General features: G+C 43.8%; 1 protein-coding gene across 4 annotated transcripts in view; it reads right to left on the reverse strand.

The window, feature by feature from the left end:
* Positions 1-24,549, reverse strand: part of BRCC3 (BRCA1/BRCA2-containing complex subunit 3) — a 1,142,218-nt gene that overhangs the window by 624,106 nt on the left and 493,563 nt on the right. For all 4 annotated transcript variants that reach the window (XM_044057507.1, XM_044057509.1, XM_044057508.1 and 1 more), the window contains exon 4: positions 18,310-18,398. In XM_044057507.1, the coding sequence (XP_043913442.1) occupies positions 18,310-18,398 (89 nt within the window). The remainder of the gene's footprint in view (positions 1-18,309; positions 18,399-24,549) is intronic.

Genomic DNA, 24,549 nt, shown 5'->3' on the forward strand with positions numbered 1-24,549 from the left:
CCTGAAGGTGTTCATAGAATGTGTTTATAAAGGATTCTGCGGTCTGGGACGTATTTTCCACAGGCCCGGGGGCTTTGAAGGATTCCACCTCGGTTTTGAGGAGTGTGAAATTTGCTTTAGAGAAGTTTTTCACTGTGGTTTTCTGGGCAGGGGGTGGGGTCGGGATGTGAATATCCAGTGAGATTAGTTTATGGTCTGATCTTACCAGTGAGGGATACACTTCTGGTCTGGAGCATAGAGTCCCCATGTTGGTGATGCTCAGGTCCATTATGTTTTCCCCTCTTGTGGGAGTGGTAACAAGTTGTTCTATAGCATTTGAGTTTATAAATTCTAGGAAACTTTGGGCTAGGGTGTTGGAGCTAGAGTAATGCTCCTAGTCTATGTTTGGGTAGTTGAAGTCGCCCAATATAATGGTGTTTGGAGAGACCTTCATATTTTCCAGTGTTCTCAGGAAGGTTGAGTGGGGTTCCTGGGTTTAGGAGGGTGGTCTGTAGCAGGCTATAAACTGGAAGGCAGTTTTACCCACTGTTAGTTGCACATGGATAGTCTCTGATGCTTCGTGCTGTGCCACCAACCTGGACATGTGGGTATCTTTGACGAATATTGATACTTCCCCTCCTTTTGGGGTTTGGTCCAAGTTTTGGGGCCAGAAAGCATGGTATGAGGTATAACCTGGTAGTGCTGGGGTGCTCTCGGGAGCCTTGAACCAGGTTTCTGTTACTGCACAGATATCGATGTTCTCCATGCTAAGGAGAGTTTTGAGTGCGTGCATCTTGAGGTTTAGACTTCTGGCGTTGAGTAGCATTACTCAGTTTCTTATCCCTTGTGATACCTATGGAGGTGGGTTTGTCTTTTGAGCCTTGCCTAAAAAAGGCACTATGGGGTAGCAAGAGCCTTTGCCAATATCCAAAAGCCCAGGGGTGACAGGTGCAAGCCATCCCTAGCGAAGCATCGTGGCTTGTTGAGCATGTCATCCCAGGCTGACAGGCATTGGATCCCCTTTGAATGACACCAATACTTAAGCCAATTGTTGAAATTGATCATCTTGTCTTCATATTGTGGCATCATTCTTGGTGAGGGTAAGATGCTACTCAAGGTCAGGGTCATACCGGCCTGGGCTACATGCTCAGAGAGCTCCTCTATGTCTCTTTTCATGTAGTCCAGGGAGGTACGTCTCAGGTCATTCACACCAGCATAGACAATGACTGAGTCATATTTGTACTCATCTTGGAGTGACCTGAGTGCTTGTGTTATGTGGCGGATCCTAGCACCTGACAGGCAGCTCACCATGACCTTCTCCTTGTTCAGCCTGGTGAGCGGGACGTCAGTGTGCCTGACGATAGAGTCACCTATTACAAGTGTATCAGGTGTGTTGTTTAGCCTTAAGGGCTCTGACTATTATATAATGTATACTACTTATTAATATTAACAAATTAACAATTAGCTCATACAATCAGCAACAGAATAATCAACACAAGTAGTACTAATATATGGCATAGAGTTAACAGCAGTGCAGTGCATACAGTGCAGAGTGCACCAATAGGTACTTGTGCAATGCAAAGTGGGTAGTGCTACAGCACACAGGATTGGTAATGGCAAAGTATAAAAAGCTGGTAGGTTAGTGTAGTAACAGTGATGGTGAACCTTTTGGGTTTGGCATGTCAAAAGCTCCTGGCACAAAATAATTCAGTGCACTTCACATGGGCAACAAATGGAAAAGCAGTGTCTTTGGTAACTCAAATGTTGGGGATCGCTGACGTGTCACCCAAAATGTAGTGTGTCACCTTTGATGCATGTCATAGGAACGCTATCACTGGTGTAATACAATGCAGAGTGGGTAGTGACATAGTACGCACAGTTAGTAGGTCAGTGTAGTACAATGCAGAGTGGGTAGCACTACATGACAGACTGAGTAGTGACATAGTATGCACAGCTGGTAGGTTAGCAGTGTAATGCAGAGTGAGCAGTACTACATGACAGACTGGGTAGTGACTTCATATGCACAGCTGGTTGGTTAGTAGTACAATGCAGAGTGGGTAGTAATACATGACAGAATGGGTAGTGACAGAGTATGCATAGGTGGTAGTTTAGTACTGTAATGCAGAGCAAGTAGTACTACATGATAGACAGGGTAGTGACATAGTATGTACAGTTGGTATGTTAGTAGTATAATGTTGTGTGGGTAGTACATGACAGACTAGGTAGTGACACAGTATCCATGTGTGGTAGGTCAGTGCAGTACAATGCAGAGTGGGTAGTACTACATGACAGACTGGCTAGTGACATAGTATGAACGGATAGTACATTAGTGGAGAACAATGCAGAGTGGGTAGTATTACATGACAGACTAGGCAGTAACATAGTATGCACAGGTGGTAGGTTAGTGCCTTACAATGCAGAGTGGGCAATACTATATGACAAACTGGGTAGTGACAATATGCACAGATAGTAGGTTAGTGTAGTACAATGCAGACTGGATTGTACTACATGACAGACTCGGTAGTGACATACTATACACAGGCAGTAGGTTAGCATAATACAATGCAGAGTGGCTAGTACTACATGACAGACTGGGCAGTGACAGTGTACGGGCAGTAGGTGAGCACAGTACAATGCACAGTGGGTAGTACTACATGACAGATTGGGCAGTGACATAGTGTACACAGGTGGTAGGTTAGTAGTGTAATGCAGAGTGGGTATTACTACATGTCAGACTGGGTAGTGACATTGTATGCACTACTGATAGGTTAATAGTACAATGCAGCTTGGGTAGGACTACATGACAGACTGGGTATTCACATATTATGCACGGGTGGCAGGTTAGTACTACAATGCAGAGTGGGTGGTACAACATGGCAGACTGAGTATTGACATAGTATGCAGAGTTGGTAGTTTAGCGTAGTACAATGCAAAGTGAGTAGTACTACATGACAGAGAGGTAGTGACATAATATACACTGGTGGTAGGTTAGTAGTGTAATGAAGAGTGGATAGTACTACATGGCAGACTGGGTAGTAACATAGTACGCACAGTTGGTAGGTTAGCAGTACAATGCAGAGTGAGGAGTACTACAAGACAGACTGGTTAGTGACACAGTATGCATGGTTGGCAGGTTTGTAGTACAATGCAGAATGGGTAGTACTATAGGACAGACTAGGTAGTGACATAGTATCCACATGTGGGAGGTTGGTGCAGTACAATGCAGAATGGGCAGTACTACATGACAGACTGGGTAGTGATGTATGCACAGTTGGTAGGTTAGTGTAGTACAATGCAAAGTGGGTAGCACTACATGACAGACTGGCCAGTGACATAGTATGCATAGGTGGTACGATAGTGGAGTAGAATGCAGAGTGGGTAGTGCTACATGACAGACAGGGAAGTATTATAGCATGCACCAGTGGTAGGTTAGTGCAGTACAATGCAGAGTGGGTAATACTATATGACAGACTAGGTAGGGACAATATGCACAGATGATAGGTTAGTGTAGTACAATGCAGAGTGGGTCGTACTACATGACAGACTCGGTAGTGACATAGTGTACGGGCAGTAGGTTAGCATAGTACAAAGCACAGTGGGTAATACTACATGACAGACTGGGCAGTGACATAGTGTACACAGGTGGTAGGTCAGTAGTGTAATGCAGAGTGGGTACTACTACATGTCAGACTGGGTAGTGATACAGTATGCACTACTGGAAGGTTAGTACTACAAAGCAGAGTGGGTACCACTACATGACAGAGTGGGTAGTAACACAGTATGGATGGTTGGTAGATTTTCAGTACAATGCAGGGTGGGTAATGCTATAGGACACACTGGGGAGTGACATAGTATGCACGGTTGGTAGGTTAGTAGTGTAATGCAGAATGGGTAGTACTACATGACAGACTGGGTAATGACATAGTATGCACGGTGGTAGGTTAGTGCAGTACAATGCAGAGTGGGTAATACTATATTGCAGACTGGGTAGTGACAATATGCACAGATGATAGGTTACTGTAGCACAATGCAGAGTGGGTTGTACTACATGACAGACTTGGTGGTGACATAGTGTACGGGCAGTAGGTTAGCACAGTACAATGCAGAGTGGGTAGTACTACATGACAGACTGGGCAGTGACAGTGTACACAGGTGGTAGGTTAGTAGTGTAATGCAGAGTGGGTACTACTACATGTCAGACAGGATAGTGACATAGTATGCACTATTGGCAGTTTAATACTACAAAGCAGAGTGGGTAGTAGAACATGACAGACTGGGTAGTGACACAGCATGCACAGCTGGTTGGTTAGTATAATGCAGAGTGGGTAGTACTATACGACAGACTGGGTAATGACATATTATGCACAGCTGGTAGGTTAGTGTAATACAATGCATAGAGGGTAGTACTACATGACAGAGAGGTAGTGACATAGCATACTCTGGTGGTAGGTTAGTAGTGTAATGAAGAGTGGGTAGTACTACATGGCAGACTGGGTAGTAACATAGTAAGCACAGTTGGTAGGTAAGTAGTACAATGCAGAGCGAGGAGTATTACAAGACAGACTGGTTAGTGACATAGTATGCATAGTTGGTAGGTTAGTGTAGTACAATACAGAGTGGATACCACTACATGACAGAGTGGGTAGTGACATAGTATGCATGGTTGGTAGGTTAGTAGTGTAATGCAGAATGGGTAGTACTACGTGACAGACTGCGTAATGACACAGTATGCACGGTTGGTGGGTTAGTAGTGTAATGCAGAATGAATAGTACTACATGACAGAGTATCAGCTAGTATGCATGGGTGGTAACTTAGCAGTACATTGCAGAGTGGATAGCACTGCGTGACAGAGTATGCACGGTTGGTAAGTTAGTAGTATAATACAGAGTGGCTAGTTACTACATGATAGACTGGGCAGTGACATAGTTTACACAGGTGGTAGGTTAGTATTGTAACGCACAGTGTGTAGTACTACATGTCAGACTGGGTAGTGACAGTATGCATTGCTGGTAGGTTAGTAGTAAAATGCAGAGTGGGTAGTACTACATGACAGACTGGTTCATAGGTAGGTACTAGGCTATCGGCCCTGGGGCCTATACAAGCCCAGCCAAAAAGGTACCCTGGCTTTTGCCACCCAAGAAAATTATTTTCCTGTGCCACTGTCGAGCAGAGCCACAGAGGTGATCCCCGGGTGAATTTCCTATTTCCCATCCAATCATCAAGATTTTTCTTGAAGAGTGCTAATGAGGAGCTTTGTTTGATATAGATAGGTAGTTGATTCCAGAGTATGGGAAGTCTCTGGGACAAGAATCTATCCCTCCAGCATATTCTGTTTATTGTGGTGAAGAGGTTTAGGTCCCTAGAGCGTGTAGCTCGGACGGATTGGGATTTCTTTAAGTGGAACATGTTCAACAGCTCTGGGTTTGACATAGCTTTGTATGTTAGGCAGAGATCACCTCTGAGTAGGCGATATGCAATGAAGTAAAAGCTGGAGTTTTTTGAGACGGTCTGCGTACAGCATCTGTTTGAGACTGGTAATCCTCTTTGTGAGATATTTCTGCGGCCTTTCCAGTTGTTGTAGATGTCTTGTGAGGTACATACCAAAAGGGGTGTTGTACTCTATAATGGGTCTAATGAGTGATGAGTAGAGGGGATCAATGACCTCTTTTTTTCTTGAGGAGATACCTTTTGTGATGAGGTGTGCCATGTAGAAGGATTTCCTGACTACTGTGGCAATGTGATTATCAAAGGAGAGACTACTGTCCACCTGTGTCCCAAGGTCTCTTATCACACTTTCGGTGTTAAGTATACTACCGCCTATGTTGTAGTTCATGGGTACAGAATTTTTACCAAACGGGATGACAATACACTTTTTGACATTGAGCTTGAGGCCATGGCTTTGACACCAGGTATCTGTCTCAGTGAGGCCCTTTTGTAGGATGTCCACATCATTAGTAGTTTCGATTATTGCTCCTAGTTTGCAGTCATCTGCAAACTTCATTAGCCAAAGACCTTCTGTGTTAGCCTATACTTCAGAGTAGATGATACCAAACAGGAGAGGACCCAGGACTGAACCCTGCTGTACTCCACTTGTCACTGGTCTGAAGTCTGATTTGGAGTCTGCTACTTTCACAGTGTGGGGGTTCTGTCAGTGAGCCAGTTGGCAACCCATCTTGTGACATAGGGATTTATACCTAGTTTAGTGAGTTTGTCTATAATTCCAGAGTGGGGGATGGTGTTGAAAGCCCTGGCAAGATCTAGATAGGCTGTGTGAACCACCTTACCCTTGTCTACAGCTTTGGTGACTGCTTCAAAGAAGTCTATCAGGTTTAGGAGACATGATCTGCCTTTTACAAACCCGAACTGGGTGGGGTCCAGAGTTTGGAGATTACCAATGTCTTTCTTTATAAGTTCCATGATGATATGTTCCATGACCTTGCAGACCAGGCTCGTCAGGCTAATGGGGTGGTAGCTCCCGGGGTCCGTGGTGGCTCCCCCCTTGTGGTGTGGGATAACCGTTGCTGTGCACCATTCAGCAGGCACAAAGCCTGAGATGAGGCTATTATTGAACATGGTACTTAGGTGGGGTGCTAGTTCGTTCTGTAGTTCGTGTAGAACGCAGCCTGGGATGTTGTCTGGTCCCATGGATCCTATGTTCTTGGCTTTGGAGAGTGTGGTTTTTACCTGTGCAGCCGTGATTACAGGAACTTTGCATTCTTCAGATAGAGATGAGCTATTTAGAGGGTGAGAGGGGGTAAAGTTAGCACTGAACCTATCTACCAGGATGTTAGCAATATCAGTTGGGTCTGTATATTTAGTGCCATTGTGCTGAAACTCAGAGCAGATCTGAGTGTTGCCACTGAGATTCTTGACATAGCTATAGAATGCTTTGTGGTTGTCTTTAGAATCAGTGGCGATTTTGTTTTCATAACCAGCTTTGGAGGATTTTAACAGGGATCGCAGCTTCTTACTGAGGCTGACCAGGGAGCTCCTCCACTCGTGGGATTTTACTCTCTTTTGCAACATTTTCTTCCTTCTGTTGTACAGTTTGTTTATGGCAGGGGACTACCAGATTGGCTTCCTTTTTTTGGAGGATAGCGTCTTGGTTCTGTTTGGGATAGCACGATCCATGCACTCATGTAAGTGCTTATAAAGTGCAATTGTGTAGGATTCAGTAGTCGTAACTGTATTGTCCATCTGCATGGGTGTCATGAAGTTCACCACTTCTGTATTAAGAAGCATGAAGTTGGCTTTGGAGAATTTTTTTACCATGGTTTCCTTAATGGGGGGTGGGGGCAGGATGTGGATATCTAGGGTAATTAGCTTATGGTTGGATCGGACCAATGAGGCGTTGACTTCAGGTGTGGAACACCGGTCACTCATATTGGTAATGACTAGATCTAGGATACTGTTGCCCCTGGTGGGGGTGTGAATAAGTTGATGCAGGGCATTGAAGTTTATGAATTCCAGAAAGCGTTGAGCAAAGGAGTTGGTACATGAGTAGTTTTCCCAGTTAATGGTGGGGTAGTTGAAATTTTCCATTATTAGGGTGTTTGGTTGAACCCTAATATTTTCCAGTACATCAAGAAAAGAGGAGTGCGAATCCTGGGGCATGGTGGGTGATCTGTAGCAAGCTACAATTTGGATTGCAGTTTTGTCCAGAGTTAGTTGCACTTGGATAACCTCGGCTGCATTATGCTAAGCAACTAGCCTGGAGGTGTGGATATCCTTAATGAATATGGACACACCTCCACCTTTGGTGTTCCGGTCCAGGTTACATGGCCAAAAAGTGTGGTATGAGTTATAGCCTGGTATTGAAGGGGTGCTCTCTGGAGCTTTGAACCAGGTCTCAGTCACTGCACAGATATCGATGTTCTCCATTTTAAGGAGTGCCTCGAGTGAGTGCATTTTGAGATTTAGACTTCTAGCATTGAGTAGCACCACCCTCAGTTTTTGCTTGCCTGTTCCTGTTACGGTGGTGAATTTGTCATTTGAACCTTGCCTAAAAAAGGCACTATAGTGGCGGCAAGAACCTTAGTTAGTATCCGGAATCCCAGGGGTGACGGGTGCAGGCCATCTATGGCAAAGCATCGTGGTCTGCCGACCATGTCAACCCAGGCAGACAGATACTGGATCCCTTTAGAATGGCACCAGAAGCTTAGCCAATTGTTGAAGTCAATCATTTTGTCCTTGTACTGCGGCATCATTCTGGGTGATGGCAGAATGCTACTCAGGGCTAGGGTCATACCTGCCTGGGCTACAAAATCGGAGAGCTCTTCCATGTCTCTTTTCATGTAGTCCAAGGAGGTACGTCTCAGGTCGTTCACACCAACATGGACAATGACACAGTCATATTTGTACTTGTTGTGGAGTGACCTGAGTGTGTGGGTTATGTGGCAGATCCTGGCACCTGACAAGCAGCTGACAGTAACCTCCTTGTTTAGTCTGGTGAGTGGGATATCAGTGTGCCTGACTATAGAGTCACCTATGACTTGTGTGTTGGGTACGTTGTTTTACCTTATTGGCTGTGGTTGAGTGGCACACTGAGTCTGCGGGCTATGTGTCATTTGGGGTTGTGCTGGGGGGTGGAGGTTGCTTGTATTTCTGCTTTGGAGGTCTCTGTTGCTTGAGCAGATTATTGAGAGGGAGGGTGGCCTAATGGTTAAGGTGTTTGCCTTACAAACACAAGGTGCAGGGTTTGGGTCTCACAAGGGATAATTGGCTAGGCTTACAATGGCTCGCAATGGCAGTTAGCCTAGTACTAACCTATGACCCTATGACCTATGAGAGCCTCCGTGAATGTTTTTTATGTTTCTATGTGTGGATTTTGGTGGTGTAGATTTAGTGAGACTATGTGATGAGTGTGGTGTGGTGCAAGTGTTTACCTTCTCCTCTTGACTGTCAAGTTCAGTCTTGATTGGAGAGCTTTACCTCCAGTTTGGCTAGATAAGTACATCTCTCGCAGGTTGTAGTGTTGTATGGTAGGAGGAGAGGGTTGCCTGTGTACATGAGGCAATTTCTACATTGCCCCAAGATGCCCAGATTCATCAGATAGACAGGAGAGAACACTGGGAGCTGACCCTTGGACATGCCTGAATAAAAAAAATATTTTCCTCTAGATAAGTGAGGAAAGTGAGTACAAGAGCTGTTTTTCTCTAAGCAAGTGAGGAAAGTAAGTACCAAAACTGTTTTCCTCTAAGTAATGAGGAAGGTTGTGTGCTGTAGTAATTGGTAGGTTATTTAGTGCTTACAAGTTCTGAACAAGTGCTGATCACGAATAAGCAAATTCAAGTACTAAAACTAAAAATCTGTATCTGGACTAAACTAGTTACAGGAAAGGGGGGAAACAAGTGCAAATGTGGGCTATTAAATCAGAAAGTTGAGAGAGATGGAAAAACTGCTCAAACGGCCAATAACTACAATGTCTGGGCCAGAACCACTCCTTATGTGGTAGATAGGTTATCTAGTGCTTACCACTCCCACTGATAAGCTAGAAGGCTTCCTTCCAACACAGAAAGCTTGGGGGGCTCAGAAGCTTACATACAGTCCTAGATACAGCAAATCTGAATACAGAAAAGAAGCTAAAACAGGAGTCAAAACAATTCAAATGCAGTCCAAGCTAGCACACTTGAGTATGTAGCAATGTTAGACAGTTTAAAAAATGAAATGAAATTAAAAATGACTAAAAACAAGTGCAGAAGGAGTCTATTAGGTAGAAAGAGGTAAAGAGATGGGACTGGGAGGAGTGTCCCAGATCAAATCTACAGTGGGGGCGGACAACTGCAAAAGACTCCAACAACAACACAGGAATAGGGAGAGTGAAAACCAACACCTTCAGCAGAGATCTGAAAAACTATACAGTGAAGCAAAAATAACAGTGCACAACTCTGAAGTCAGCCGGCAATGATATAAAATTAGTCAAACAATTACAACTCTGAAGTGCAAGAAAAATATACTCAGCTCTGTATATCTCCAGATAGTTTGAAGAGCACTCTGTCAGGACACAGAAAGGCTCCAGCAATGATATGCAGGTTAGTGAGATGGTATGCACTGCTGGTAGGTTAGTGTACTACAATGTAGAGTGGATATCACTACATGACAGACTGGGTAGTGACATAGTATCCATGGGTGATAGGTTAGTAGTACAATGCAGAGAAGGTAGCACTACATGACGAACTGGGTACTGACACAGTATACACGGTTGGTAATTTAGTGCAGTACAATGCAGACTGGGTAATACTATATGACAGAGTGGGTAGTTACATAGCATGCACAGTTGGTAAGTTAGTAGTATAATGCAGAGTGGGTAATACTACATGACAGATTGGGTAGTGACACAGTATGTACGGGTGATAGGTTAGTGCAGTGCAATGCAGAGTGGGTTTTACTACATGACAGACTGGGTAGTGACATAGTATACAAAGGAGGTTGGTTAGTAGTACACTGCAGAGTGGGTCGTGACATAGCAGGCACAGTTGGTAGGTTAGTGTAGTACAATGCAGAGTGGGTAGTACTACATGACAGACTGAGATGTGACAAAGTATGCACAGGTGGTTGGTTAGTAGTACAATGCAGAGTGGGTAGTGACATAGTATGCACAGTTGGTAGGTTAGTGTAGTACAGCGTAGGGTGGGTAGTACTACATGACAGACTGGGTAGTCATATAGTATGCACGGGTGGTGGCTGAGTAGTGTAATGCAGAGTGGGTAGCAGTACATGACAGACTGGGTAGTGACATAGTATGCATGGTTGGTAGGTTAGTAGTATAATACAGAGTGGACAGTACTTCATGGCAGACTGGCCAGCGACAGTTTACACAGGTGGTAGGTTAGTAGTGTAATGCAGAGTGGGTAGTACTACATGTCAGACTGGCTAGTGACATAGTGTGTACAGCTGGTAGGACAGTGTAGTACAATGTAGAGTGGGTAGCACTACATGACAGACTTGGCAGTAGCACAGTATGCACAGTTGGCAGGTTAGTTGTACAATGAAGAGTGGGTAGCACTACATGACAAAAGTACAGTTGTGTACACTTATCATAAATGTAGATGTTTGAGTCTATTCACTGTTGCAGTCACTACATTTGGGTAATCCTGCTGGCAGGTTGCCCTCAGTCGTCCTGAATTCCAAAGTCCTGGGTCCTGCGTCTGCTGCTGTCGCCCCTTCCCTGACGTCAGGTCATCAGGGGTATAAAAAAAGCGGCCGACGCCATTTTCGTTAGTTTTTCTTGCCCCAGATGTCAGGTGTCCCCTAAAAGGGTAGCCAAAATGTATATATATATATATATATATATATATATATATATATATATATATATATATAAAATACATGCACCAATATAAACTTTATCTTCATCTACAAGCAAATACACCACAGAGGTTGTATAAATCAGAGAAGGAAGGATAGGTTCCATCAGAAGAAAGGGGGATGGCGGGTAACCTGGACTGCAACAGTGAATACACTCTAACATCTACATTTATGGGAAGTGTACACAACTGTACTATGTTCTTCGTGTTTCACTGTTGCAGTCATTACATTTGGGTAGAGCCCCAAAGCTATGGTTAGGAGGCTGGAGCTAAACAGTATTAGGAGTGGCTATGAGCCCCTGCAGAACTACAGTGGCAAAGCCTGCCCTGGATTTAGAGTAGAGTGGCAGAGGATAGTGCTTTGTAAAGGTGTGCACTGAACTCCAAGTAGCAGCCTCTAAAATGTCCTTGGTTGGTACTCCCCTGAGAAAGACTGCTGAAGTGGCTGCAGCTCTGGTTGAATATGGCCTAATGCCTTTAGGCACTGGCTTGCCATGGTGTAAATAGCAGAAACAAATGCAATGGCCTATCCACTTTGAAATAGTCTGCTTTGAGATAGCCTTTCCTTGTGATCCTGCAGCATATGCCACTAATAATTGCTCTGTCTTTCTGAAAACTTTGGTTCTGTCCAAGTAGAATCTAAGCTGTCTGCGTACGTCCAAAGAATGCAGAATACTCTCCCCCTTGTTTTGTGGATTTGGATAAAAAATTGGCAGATGAATAGTTTGGTTTAGAGCCACACTGGACACCACCTTAGGCATAAATGTTGGGTTTGTCTTCAGAGAGACCCTGTCTGGATAAAAAATGATAAAAGGTTCCACAGCCATGACTGCCTGTAGCTCTGAAACTCGTCTTGCAGAAGTAATTGCTAGGAGCAGAGCTATCTTCCAAGATAAAAAATTTATATCAGCAGTAGCAGCTGGCTCAAAAGGAGGCAGAATGAGTTTTTCCAAGACATAGCTGAGGTCCCATGCAGGCATTGGTGATCTCCTTGGAGGCCTTAAATTTTTGGCTCCTCTGAGGTACTGCTTTAATAAGGGATGAGAAAAGATTGGTGGCTCTGTATTGTAATGAGCCGAAATGGCAGAGACATGAATTTTAATAGATGAAAAAGATAGGCCTTTGTCCAACATCTCAGTTACGTATAGCAAAATCTGAGGAATATTTGGCACAGCTGCATCAATTCCTTGTGCCTGGTTCCAAGCACTGAATCTCTTCCATTTTCCAGCATAAGATTTTCTAGTACTAGGCCTTCTGGCTTCCAAAATGACATCCATCACTGCTTTACTGAGAGGTGAGTTTTGTATGACTACATTATCCGCCATGCTGCCAGGTTTAAAGTCCTGAGTTGGCTGTGCAGGATCTAATTGTTTTGCTGGGAAAGTAGTTGAGGTATTTGAGGTAAGGTCCAAGCTGGGTATTGAGACAAGTTCCTTAGGATTGGATACCAGTGCTGGCGGGGCCAGTCTGGGGCAATCAGTATCATCTTTGGCTTCTCCTGTCTGACATTTAGGAGTACCTTGGGGAGGAGAGGCAGTGGGGGAAAGGCATACACTGTTTTTTTCCAGCTGAAAGATAAGGCGTCCACTTTCCATGCTTGTCTGTGATACGTTCTTGTGCAGAAGGCAAATAGATCTATGTCCGGGCATCCCCATGTCCTTGTTATCATGTTGAAGACTTGTGGATCCGGCTGCCTCTCATGGGGATCCATGAGGTTTCTGCTTAGTTCGTCTGCCAGAGTATTTTCCTTTCCTGGCAGGAATTGTGCCTGCAGATGTACTTGGTAAGTCAATGTTGTGTCCCACAAAATCATGGCTAGTCTGCAAAGGGGGTAAGAATGTGTGCCCCCTTGCTTGTTTATATACCACATGACCGTGGTGTTGTCTGTCTTTATCAGTAGTTGTCCCACATGAAGTAGGTCCTTGAAGGCTGTCAGGGCATTTTGAACAGCTAGCATCTCTTTTTGAATGATATGTAGATGCATTTGGTTTGAGGACCATGTACCCTGAATGCATCTTCCTGCCATGTGGGCCCCCCCAGGCATAATCTGATGCATCCATTATCAGTGCCTGCCTGGCTAGGGATAATGTGAATGGCTGTCTCTTGTTTTGGTGACAAGCCTTTGCCCACCATCGAAACTCCTGTTGCAGGCAGGGAATGAGAGTAATCATTGTTTCCAGGCTGTGGCAATGTTGAGTCCAAACACTTTTTAGGTACCATTGAAGTTTCCTCATATGCAGTCTTGCATATGGAGTTAGTAGGATGCAGGATGCCATGAAGCCCAAAGCCTGCAGAATTTTTCTTGCAGATAACTGGGCCTTTGTTGCCAACATGTTGAAATAGGTAGTCAGTTGCATTTGTTTGTCTGGCGTGAGATAAGCCATCTTGGCAGTTGTATTTAAGCTTGCACCCAAGAATATTATCTCTTGAGAGGGTACTAGTTTTGATTTATTTTCGTTGACTGTGTACCTTAGGCATGTTAGAAGTCTTTTGACAAATACCAGATGCTGTAGAAGAATGTCCTTGTTCTCTGCTTGAATTAGACAGTCGCCCAAGTAAGGATATATTTGTATTCCTCTTTGTCTGCAGAATGCAATTACTGGTGCCAGGCACTTTGTAAAGACCCTGGGCGCAGTAGATAAGCCAAAGGGCAGTGCAGAGAATTGGTAATGCATTGAGCCAGCCTTGAATCTGAGGTATCTTCTGCATAACTGTCTGACTGGGACATGCAGGTATGCCTCTTTTAGGTCTAAAGTCACAAGCCAAGCGTTCGTGCCCAGCATGGGCAGAAGCTGCTGCAAAGTCAACATCTTGAACTTTGGTATATCCAGGAATGTATTCAGAATAGATAGGTCCAGTATTGGTCTCCAGCCTTGGTCTTTTCTGGGTACCAAGAACAGTCTTGAGTAAAATTCTTGTCCCTGCTCTTGCTCTGGTACTTGCTGAATGGCCCCCATGCCCATGAGGGATAAGACTTGTTTTTGTGTCTCTGCCCATTGATCTTTTGGCAGATCTGGCCAGCCGTTTGCCTTTGGCAGGGTATGGAAATGGAACTTGTTGCCTTGTGACACGATATTTAGAACCCACTTGTCCTGAGTTATAATGTGCCAATTTTGAGAAAAAAGTGCTAATTTCCCCCCTAAGGGTGCTGCCAGAGATGAATGCTTGGTGCAGGCAGGGGGAAGTCATTGGGACTGTTTCCTGTATGGTTGTGATTTTCCATCTCCAACTTTGGAGCTAGAAGCACCCCATTGCTTTGAACTGTATGAACCATGTGGCTGGGATCTACCTCTAGGGCATCTGGATCTGCCCCTTTGAGGTCTGTCTGACACTGGAAAGGACCACTTCTTTGTAGGCCACTGTCTACTAAACCTAGGTGGCTGTACTTGTAAAAAACTCTTTGACAGTTTGCACAGATTTAGCTTTGTCCTCCATTTTCTTTAACACGTCTTCTGCCTTAACACCAAAGTATCATGCTGTAAAGGTGCATCTAATAATTTTACTTTGACATGATCAGGCAGATTTTGTTCCTTTAACCAAGCATGCCTCCTAATTACAGAACCTGTAACTGCGGCCCTGCATGAGGCCTCCAAAGAATCAAAACCACATTGCAAAGTATGCTTTCCAACTTGTTCAGCTTCATGCAATAAATCCTGCATTTCCTTGTTTTCTGCACATTCAGAGTTTAACATTTTCTGTTTAAGCAATGCCATGACATGTTGCTGATATTTGAGCATATGAAACTGACAATTTAAGGCCCTTATAGCCAAGGTAGCAGATGTGTAAACCTTTTTCCCCATCTATCCAGTTCCCTAGAATCTCTGTCAGAGGGGGTAGGGTTTTTTGCAGCTGAAGCCTTAACTCCTTTGGGACCCTGTGAAATAGTTTCTGGGTCTGAAGCAGGGTTTTTAAAAATAATTTATGAGAGTCAGGAACCCAGTAATATCTGTCAGGCTTAACAGGAGCTGGAGGGTAATGAGTCAGGGGTAAGACTAGACTCCGAAAACACATCATCTACAATGTCTAACACAGGTGGAATGGCTAGTGGCCTGTGTTGAGGCAGTAAAAGGAAATCCCTGAGCCTCTTTTTAGATTCTGAAAAACCTTGGCTCTCCCAGTGGAAATGCTCCCTCATAGTATGCAAGGTTTCCCCAAAAGAATAGTCCTCTGGAGGAGAAGCTGAAGGTATGGATTCTTCAGCATCAGAATCCTCATGGGGGGGAGAGAATATTCCTGATCAGAAGAGGAATCAGAAGAAATAGAAACCTGATCTGAAGATTCATAGTCAGTCTCGTGCCTAGGCCTCTATCAGGAGGGGGATGGGAACCCCTGATCAAGGTAATCAAGTCTTTGGCCATTTTGAGCATCTGTTTTTTAGGCATAGAGGCCTGTCCACGTGGCTCTTGAGTTTGTTTATTTGCTTTAGAAGGTGCTTTAGTCTTTGCCTTTGAAGCTGAAGTCGGTTTAATGTACAGATGTTTAGGTCTGAATACACTCTCACAAGCAGGTACCTGCTCAGCGGCTCCAGACCCATATGAAGTAATAGTATCCAAGGCTCCAATGCCTTGAGTTTCCAGCGGCATGGCCGACTCCATGTGGGAGTCGGTAGCGGGCTGCGACTCTAAAGTAGCGGGCGTCAGGGGCTGCGAAAGTGCCTCACTGAGAACCGGCAACTGGCGTAGGAGAAGCTTTGTCGTCGGTTTTGGGCCTCGGTTGTCTCTCTCTCTCCTTTTCTTTGCGTTTTTTTGTGAACTCCGGTAGTCGGATGGCTATCCGACGACATTTCAGGATAATTAAACCGGCGTCTAAAATAGTTTAAAGCAAAATCATACTGACTCTTAATAGTGCGTTGGTTAAATCTAGCACAAAACCGACAACCAGAAACGTTGTGATCAGGGCCTAGGCAAGGAATACAGTAAGAATGAAAGTCCTTATGACGTATTTGCTTTCCACAAGAAATACAATTAATTACTTTTTCTGACATCAGTCTGGAGCAAGAAAAAAGTTTCCCCAATGGGGTACTTAGCTTTATTGAAGACTTCGGATCTGAAACTCGAACATGAAAATCTCAGGAGTCGGCCGACCGGCACTTGCAAACTGCTTCTGCTTCGGGCACCACGCGGCAAGAAAGACTAAAGAAAATGGCGTTGGCCGCTTCTTTTGTACCCCTGACGTCAGGGATGGGGCGACAGCAGCTGACGCAGGACCCAGGACTTTGGAATTCAGGCCAATTGAGGGTAACCTGCCAGCAGGATTACCCAAATGTAATGACTGCAACAGTGAAACACGAAGAACATCTAGGTAGTAACATAGTATGCACAGTCAGTAGGTTAGTAGTGTAATGTGGATTGGGTAGTACTACATGACAGACTGGGTAGTGACACTAGTTGGTTGGTGAGTAGTACAATGCAGATTAGGTAGTGACATAGTATTCACAGTTGGTAGGTTAGTGTAGTACAATGCAGAGTGGGTAGTACTACATGACAGATTGGGTAGTGACATAGTATGCACAGGTGGTAGGTTAGTGTAGTACAATGCAGAGTGGGTAGTACTACACACAGAATGGGTATTGGTATAGTACACAGACCCAGTAGGGTGACAGAGCACAGACTATATACTAAAATAGTGTCCATAGCATGTAGCAGTGCATAGAGTAGGTTGCAGTACAGTGTACAACAGCTACCATATACTTAGTACCTATTACTTACAATATATATGCTACAGTTTAGCTTAAGTGATGAGTGCAGATGCTATGCTGAGAGTATGTTATACTTTTATGAACAGTGCTTGCCCAGGGCACTGTGAAACTGGTTGAGGTGAAGCTAACTGACAGTACCCAGGTCAACTGTCACTTACGTAATTAGTTAAGGGTATGGTGACGTTACAGAAGCATAGGACTGGGAGGAAAAGAGTTCTACTTGCTTGGTACATGTGTGTCATCTTTGCACTGTACGATTAACCTGCAGAAGAGGAGACTGAAGAGTAGATTAGGGGATACCTGCCACTTTGGTGCCTTCAGGTAAAGAGTACAGCTCCCACCTACGTACTGTTCTTGCAAATTGGAAAATGTCATCATCAGTGGTAAAGTACACAACCTGCCACCTATGTGGAATATGCAATACCTGAAAGCACAGACACTAGCACCTAGGCACTGTACTGCTAACCTGTTATGCTGGACAATCATGGCAACAGTGGTAAGGAATGTATCTGTCGTCTATGCACACTATTATCTTAATACACAGAAGACAGCTTTGCAGATTACCAAGTGGTACTGCTCACACCTGGCACTTATAATTAGTACCCACTGCTTGACAGCAGACTACACATCTGCCCCCCACCCCCCCTTCCATCTGTAAAGTTGGGAGAAAGGTGGCAAGGCAAAAATGGGATAAACACATGCTTAGCTACAAGCACCACCTGTTTCCTGAAATACAGTACACACCTGCCCTCTGCACACTATACAATGCTGTGACATTTCATTGTGCAGAAATGTCATATAGACGAGTAATTACCTGCTGTAGGAGACTAGTAGTACAGTACAGTCCTAAACAGCAGTCAGGAAATGGTAGGAGACGGGTAGAAGTAAGAGATGGGTAGAACTGTAAAGTGATATGAAGGTAGAGAGATCTAGATGAAAACAGAGGCACTTCCTCGCAGTCCTTTGTAGAATGAATAGAATGATCAAATGGCCAGAAAACGATCAGAGCAAATTGCAGAAGAAAAGCCAAGCAGGGGCAATTATGTAGAATCAGTTACATAACTCGGATTTTAATGCTCTTGTCGTAGCAAACAATGCATACTGCATGCATCATGATATTATTTGTAAGTAATGGGACATAACTTGTTTTCTGCTACTGTCTGCTACAAACCTTGATGTTTTTGCTCATCGATTACAGATGCATGCGTGTAAAGCATACAGATTAGTGCTGTTATCCATATGCAGCAGATTCCGTAATATTTTCATATGCAGCCCAGACCAGTCATGACTATAAACACAACTCAATAAATTTAAGGGACACATACCTTGGTGTTTTTATCTTCAATGAAGCAGGAGAAAATGAGCCCCACAAATCCCTGATCCATCATTTGGTACATTGCTTGCGTTCGAACGTCTACAACAAAGAGAAGTGTGAAATGACAAACATCGACATTTCACGAAGGTTAAGCGCTCATTTGAACTGCTTTCAAACATACCAACAGCAGTAAACTATATTTTGTGATAAAATAAACAGTTATAAAACACAGAAGATTAAGAAAAGTGAACAGTGGTACAGCACAAAGTTTCATTTTCTTGCAGATGTCTTGTACAACGGAGTGGAATAGTGCATGTGTGAGTAAGTGAATCAGAGAATGACGGAATTTGTGAGTAAGTGCACACGTGTGTGTCTGTGTGTGGGGGGGGGGGCAAAATGTAAAACAAATGCTGTTTAATCCAAGGGGTGTTACTTTCATGAGAATGTTTACAGTCATACACTAGATTACATATTACAAAATTACTGCTATGAGGATACACACTCGAAACACTGAGAGGTTTGATATTCATAGTCTCAAATGTCCTCACATTTCCATTACAACTACACCAGTTTCAAGGCTGAACATTTATTTTACAGAAACAATAAAAATAAGCTTTCAAGATGACAAACACATCCACAATCTAAAAATGGCTGTCACTACATTTATGAGATGTTATAAATGTGACATCCGTGGGTGTTAAAGACGTTGAATGAACAGAGACATGAAGCCTTAAATCAGAATGAACACTCTAGAAGAAAGTTTATCACAATGGCATCAACTTCCTTTCCCTCAATCTTGTACATAGTTTCAGGGTGTCACATCAACAGTGATCATCACTTATAGCTAATGTTCACATCTCTGAGAGGCTAGCCCTACTATAGTCATTCTTCCATAACACACACATGCGAGCAAAAACGCGTGCATGCATTCATGCCCACGGCCAATTTAGTGCATCCAATCCACCTAATTGGGGTCTTTGGAATGTGGGATGAAACAAGGTTTACCACAACACAAATCTTCTTGTGCAAATTCCATTATCATTTAAAGTTATATACCCTATGCCATCCCCTGTTTTTAGTTATAAAATACAAATTTGTATATGTATATCCATAAATATATAACTGAAGAGCATAGATGAAATGGAACAAAATGCAAAACGTTGAAATTAGTCTATGACAAGAAAAATAACCACAAATCCTATACAGGTATTATTGATAGTTGGAAATTTTATGAACATTTGTATAAAGCAGAGCAATGCAGAAACCAAGAAAAAAAATAAATGGAGGTACTTAAGGAAGATTTAAAATGATATAAGAAGGTGAGACTCAGCGATTAATAGCGAAGACAGGAATAGATGAGAGAAAAATGATGATGTATAGTGACTCGATAGGGAAATCATCAAGAGCAGACAGCATTCTTGTAGAAGTTAGGATGTCAGGAGGGAAGAAAGTGAAACCATCTGAAATGTTTTAACAACATTTAAAGGGGGGGGTACCAAAGTCTTGGAAGAAAGCTGTGTTGGCTGCATTATAAAAACAGATAAATACTCTTCAGGCCCAGCTTCATACAGAGCCATTTCCGTTTTGAACCATATTATAAAGTATCACATACTAGCTAAAAGAATGGCAAAGATGCTGCCAAAACGTACAGATATGGATGAGTGTGATTTTGTGGAAGGAAAGGAAAACATCCGAAAACAGAATGCACAGTTGCACAAGTTAACTTACTGTAACACTAGATGTTCAAATATGCATCACTGTTGCAGTAGCCTAAGCTATGTGGATTACACCCTGACAAGCATATGACAACTGGCCAGCAACCAAAGGTTTAGGGCACCTTCCTTCCTCCCTAACAAGGACTAAATTCAGCAGGAACCTAGCCTTCCAGCCATCATTATAATCATCATCAGCCCCCCTTTTCCCATTTTCTACATGGAACCAGGATGTTGTGTCAGCTGCCACCATCTCTCAATTCAATATCACCCTCCTGCCTTCTTAAACACTCATGCCCAACTGTCACAGGTCTTCTCTCGCACAATCCATCCACCTCTTTGCTGGATGCCCTCGATTCCTCTTGCCTTCTTCCTGTCTATCCCAAATCTTTCAAACTGGAAAGGAACCCAGCCTACTAGTGAAACTGGTTTATTTGTTGGCATAGAATTACATCCATGGTGCAGCGAATTGTACAGCCACTGTTTTTTATGAATAAAGAGAAGGCCAAATATGACTGGGCCTTTCGAGTTTCAAAAAGTAAGACAAGGCCTTAGAGCAGCTCATACACTTCGGAGTAAAAGGAGAATCACACTGACCTGTCAGGACATTTCATGGATTTGAAATGTTTATTTTTCTTAGTTAGAAATGTTTGGGGCCTTCACACTTGAGTGATGTGCTTGAACTTATACATATCAAAGAGGGAGCTGTACTTGCTGATAACTCTGACAAAGCAAGCGTGCCAATAACTATGACAAAGCAAGCGTGTCGATAACTCTGGCAAAGGAAGCGTGCCGATAACTCTGGCAAAGCAAGCGTGCTGATAACTCTGGCAAAGGAGGCACACTGATAACTCTGACAAAGGAAGCATGCCGATAACTCTGGCAAAGCAAGCGTGCCAATAACTCTGGCAAAGCAAGCGTGCCGATAACTCTGGCAAAGGAGGCACACTGATAACTCTGACAAAGGAAGCGTGCCGATAACTCTGGCAAAGCAAGCGTGCCGATAACTATGACAAAGCAAGCGTGCCGATAACTCTGGCAAAGGAAGCGTGCCGATAACTCTGGCAAAGGAAGCGTGCCGATAACTCTGGCAAAGGAAGCGTGCCAATAACTCTGGCAAAGCAAGCGTGCCGATAACTCTGGCAAAGGAGGCACACTGATAACTCTGACAAAGGAAGCGCATGGTTAAGATGCCTGCAATGGATCTTGAAGATATTTATTATCTTGGAAATTAACTGGGCTAGAAAGAAAGAAAGTTTTATGGACTATGGTGGAAAAATGATGCTCAAATGAGAGAGGGAGATAGACGTCTACATAAGTACCCATGTCTCCCATGACTATGTCAGTCCAAAGAGGGGTACCATGTACAGCATAGGAGATGGGAGCACATTTTTTGCTGAACTCAGCTGTGCTGCACTTTTTTTTTTTTTTTTTTTTTTTTTTTTGCAGTTAGCTTGAGACGGTTTTGACACATCAGGTGTGTACATACTCCAGCCATGCTTTAGCAGTTTAGTAGGAGGGGATGAGAGAAAGTACAGTTTTGTACCTACCATAAATGTAGATGTTCGAGTGCTAATACAGCTGTAGTAATCACATATGGGTTCTCTGCCATCAGGCGGTCCCTCGGCCGGCCGAATTCCAAAGTCTAGGTCCGGCGTCGGTTGTTGTCGCTTTCTTTCCTGACGTCAGTGAGGCAGGGGTATAAAAGACACAGCCGACGCCATTTACTTCAGTCTTTCTTGCCCCAGATGTCAGGTGCCCCCAGAAGGAAGGCAATACATAAATTATATTTATATACATGAAATGCAATATAATCAAAAATCAGTAGTTGCAAGCAAATATACCATAGAAGGATAACCCCATCAGGTTGTATGAAGAGGGGTTAGGCCCTAGGCCTTTACCAAGAGGGGAAGGGGGGAGGGAAACCTGTACTGCAGCTGTATTAGCACTCGAACATCTACATTTATGGTAGGTACAAAACTGTACTATGTTCATCGTGCATACAGCTGCAGTAATCACATATGGGTAGAATCCCAAAGCTACGCACAGGGTGGTAGGCACTAGGTGGAACTGGGATGAGCCAGAATGCCCTGCAACACAGCAGTGGCAAAGCCTGCTCTAGTTTTGGAATATAAAGGCAGGTGGTAGTGTTTTGTGAAGGTATGCACAGAACTCCAAGTGGCTGCCTCCAAAATATCTTTGGTAGGAACTCCTCTGAGGAAGGCTGTAGAGGTAGCTGTGGCCCTGGTGGAGTGGGATCTGATGCCTGTAGGGACAGATTTTCCATGATAGGAGTAACAAAACCATATGCAGTGGCCTATCCATTTTGAAATTGTCTGTTTGGTAACTGGCTTCCCTTGAGCTCCTACAGCATAGGACACAAAGAGTTGCTCTGATTTCCTGAAAGGCTTTGTTCTGTCCAAATAATAACGTAGCTGTCTATGGATGTCTAAGGAGTGCAGGAGCCTTTCCCCTTTGTTTTGAGGATTGGGGTAAAAGGTAGGTAAGTGTATGGCTTGATTTAAAGCTACCCTGGATACCACTTTAGGCATAAATGATGGGTTGGTTTGAAGGGAAACCCTATCCTGATGGAAGATGAGAAAGGGCTGCACAGCCATGAGGGCTTGTAGTTCCGATACTCTACGAGCTGAGGTAATGGCCAAAAGGAAAGCTGTTTTCCAGGACAAGTATTGCAAATCTGTTGAGGCAGCTGGTTCAAAGGGAGGCAATGTTAATTTTTCTAGAATGTAATTAAGATCCCAGGCTGGTATTGGTTGCTTCCTTGGTGGTCTTATATTCTTAGCCCCTCTGAGGGACTGTCTTAAGAGTGGGTGAGAGAATAAGGGTGGATCCGTGTTGAATTCTGCAGAAATGGCTGAGGCATGGATTTTTATGGAGGAAAATGAAAGTCCAGTGTTCAGCAGCTCAGCTAGATACTGTAATACCTGAGGCAAATTCAGTTTTTTAGGGTCCTGGCCTTTTTTCTCATTCCAAGAGCAAAACCATTTCCATTTTGTGGAGTAAGCCTTTCTAGTAGATGGCCGTCTGGCCTCCAAAATGACATCCTGCACCTCTTTGGGGAGTAGAGTCTGTTGTGGTGTTAAGGAATTTTCCATGCAGCGAGACTGAGTGTTTTCAGCTGACTGTGAAGAGTTTTGTAGCTGTGCTGAGTCAGCAGAAGAGGCATTAAAGGTAGGGGCCAGGGAGGAGTATGTGTTAGGCTCCTCAGTAGTGGGTACCAGTGTTGTCTTGGCCAGTCTGGAGCGATTAGTATCATCTTCGGTCTGTCTGCTCTTGCTTTCAAGAGCACCTTTGGCAGAAGAGGCAGAGGTGGGAAAGCGTAAACTGTCCATGCTGTCCAACTGAATGAAAGGGCGTCCACTCTCCAGACCTTTGGATGAAAGGCCCTTGAACAAAACTTTTCCAATTGATGATTCCTATGGGAGGCGAAGAGATCTATGTCTGGCCGCCCCCATGCTTGGATTATCTTTGTAAACACTTGAGGATGCAACTTCCATTCGTGTGGATCTGTCATATTTCTGCTTAGATTGTCTGCCAGCGTGTTTTCCAAGCCTGGCAAGTACTGTGCTTGAAGTTCGATTTGCCATTCCAGAGCCAAGTTCCAAAGTGTCATGGTTAGTCTGCACAGGGGGTATGAATGTGTTCCTCCTTGTTTGTTTATGTACCACATTACTGTGGTGTTGTCTGTTCTTATCAATAATTGTCCTAGATGCAGGAGGTCCTTGAATACTGTAATTGCATTTATCACTGCAAGCATTTCTTTTTGATTGATGTGAAGGTGCTTTTCCTTTTGGGACCATTTGCCCTGAATGCACCTGTCTGTCATGTGCGCCCCCCAGGCGTAGTCTGAGGCGTCTGTTGTGATTACTTGATTTGCTTGAGGCTTGCAGAATGGAAGACCTGTGTTTGTTTGACATGCTTGGGCCCACCATAGAAATTCCTTTTGCAAACATGGAATTATTGGTATTATTGTTTCCAAACTGTGGCTGTGTTGAGACCATAGGTTTTTTAGGTACCATTGAAGTTTCCTCATATGCAACTTTGCAGATGGGATTAACGCAGTAAGCCTGGTACAATTTGCTAGTGTTTTGAAGTACTGAGTTTGTTGCCCCTGTTTTTCTAGCGTAAGATAGGCCATCTGGGTGTTTGTGTCCAATATCTCTCAAAACATAACATAATAGCAAACTGCCAACATGGCTTTAGACCACATCACAGTACTACCACTGCCCTACTTTCTTTTGTAGAGACTATTAACCAGAACCGAAACAACAACCTACTCTCTTCTGCCCTCTTCATTGACCTCTCCAAAGCTTTCGATATGGTAAACCACCCATTATTACTGAATACTCTCGAATCCATCTCATTTGATGCCCCAGCCATTAAATGGTTTAAATCTTACCTCACAAACAGAAAACAAGCTGTTCTCTGGGACAACCACATCTCTTCTCTCCTGCCTGTTTCCATTGGAGTTCCTCAGGGCTCTATCCTTGGCCCACTTCTTTTCTCCCTCTTCATTA

This window comes from Protopterus annectens, chromosome 15.part0 (genome assembly GCF_019279795.1).
Source record: "Protopterus annectens isolate FY-2018-M chromosome 15.part0, PAN1.0, whole genome shotgun sequence".
NCBI classification, from domain to species: Eukaryota; Metazoa; Chordata; order Ceratodontiformes; family Protopteridae; genus Protopterus; species Protopterus annectens.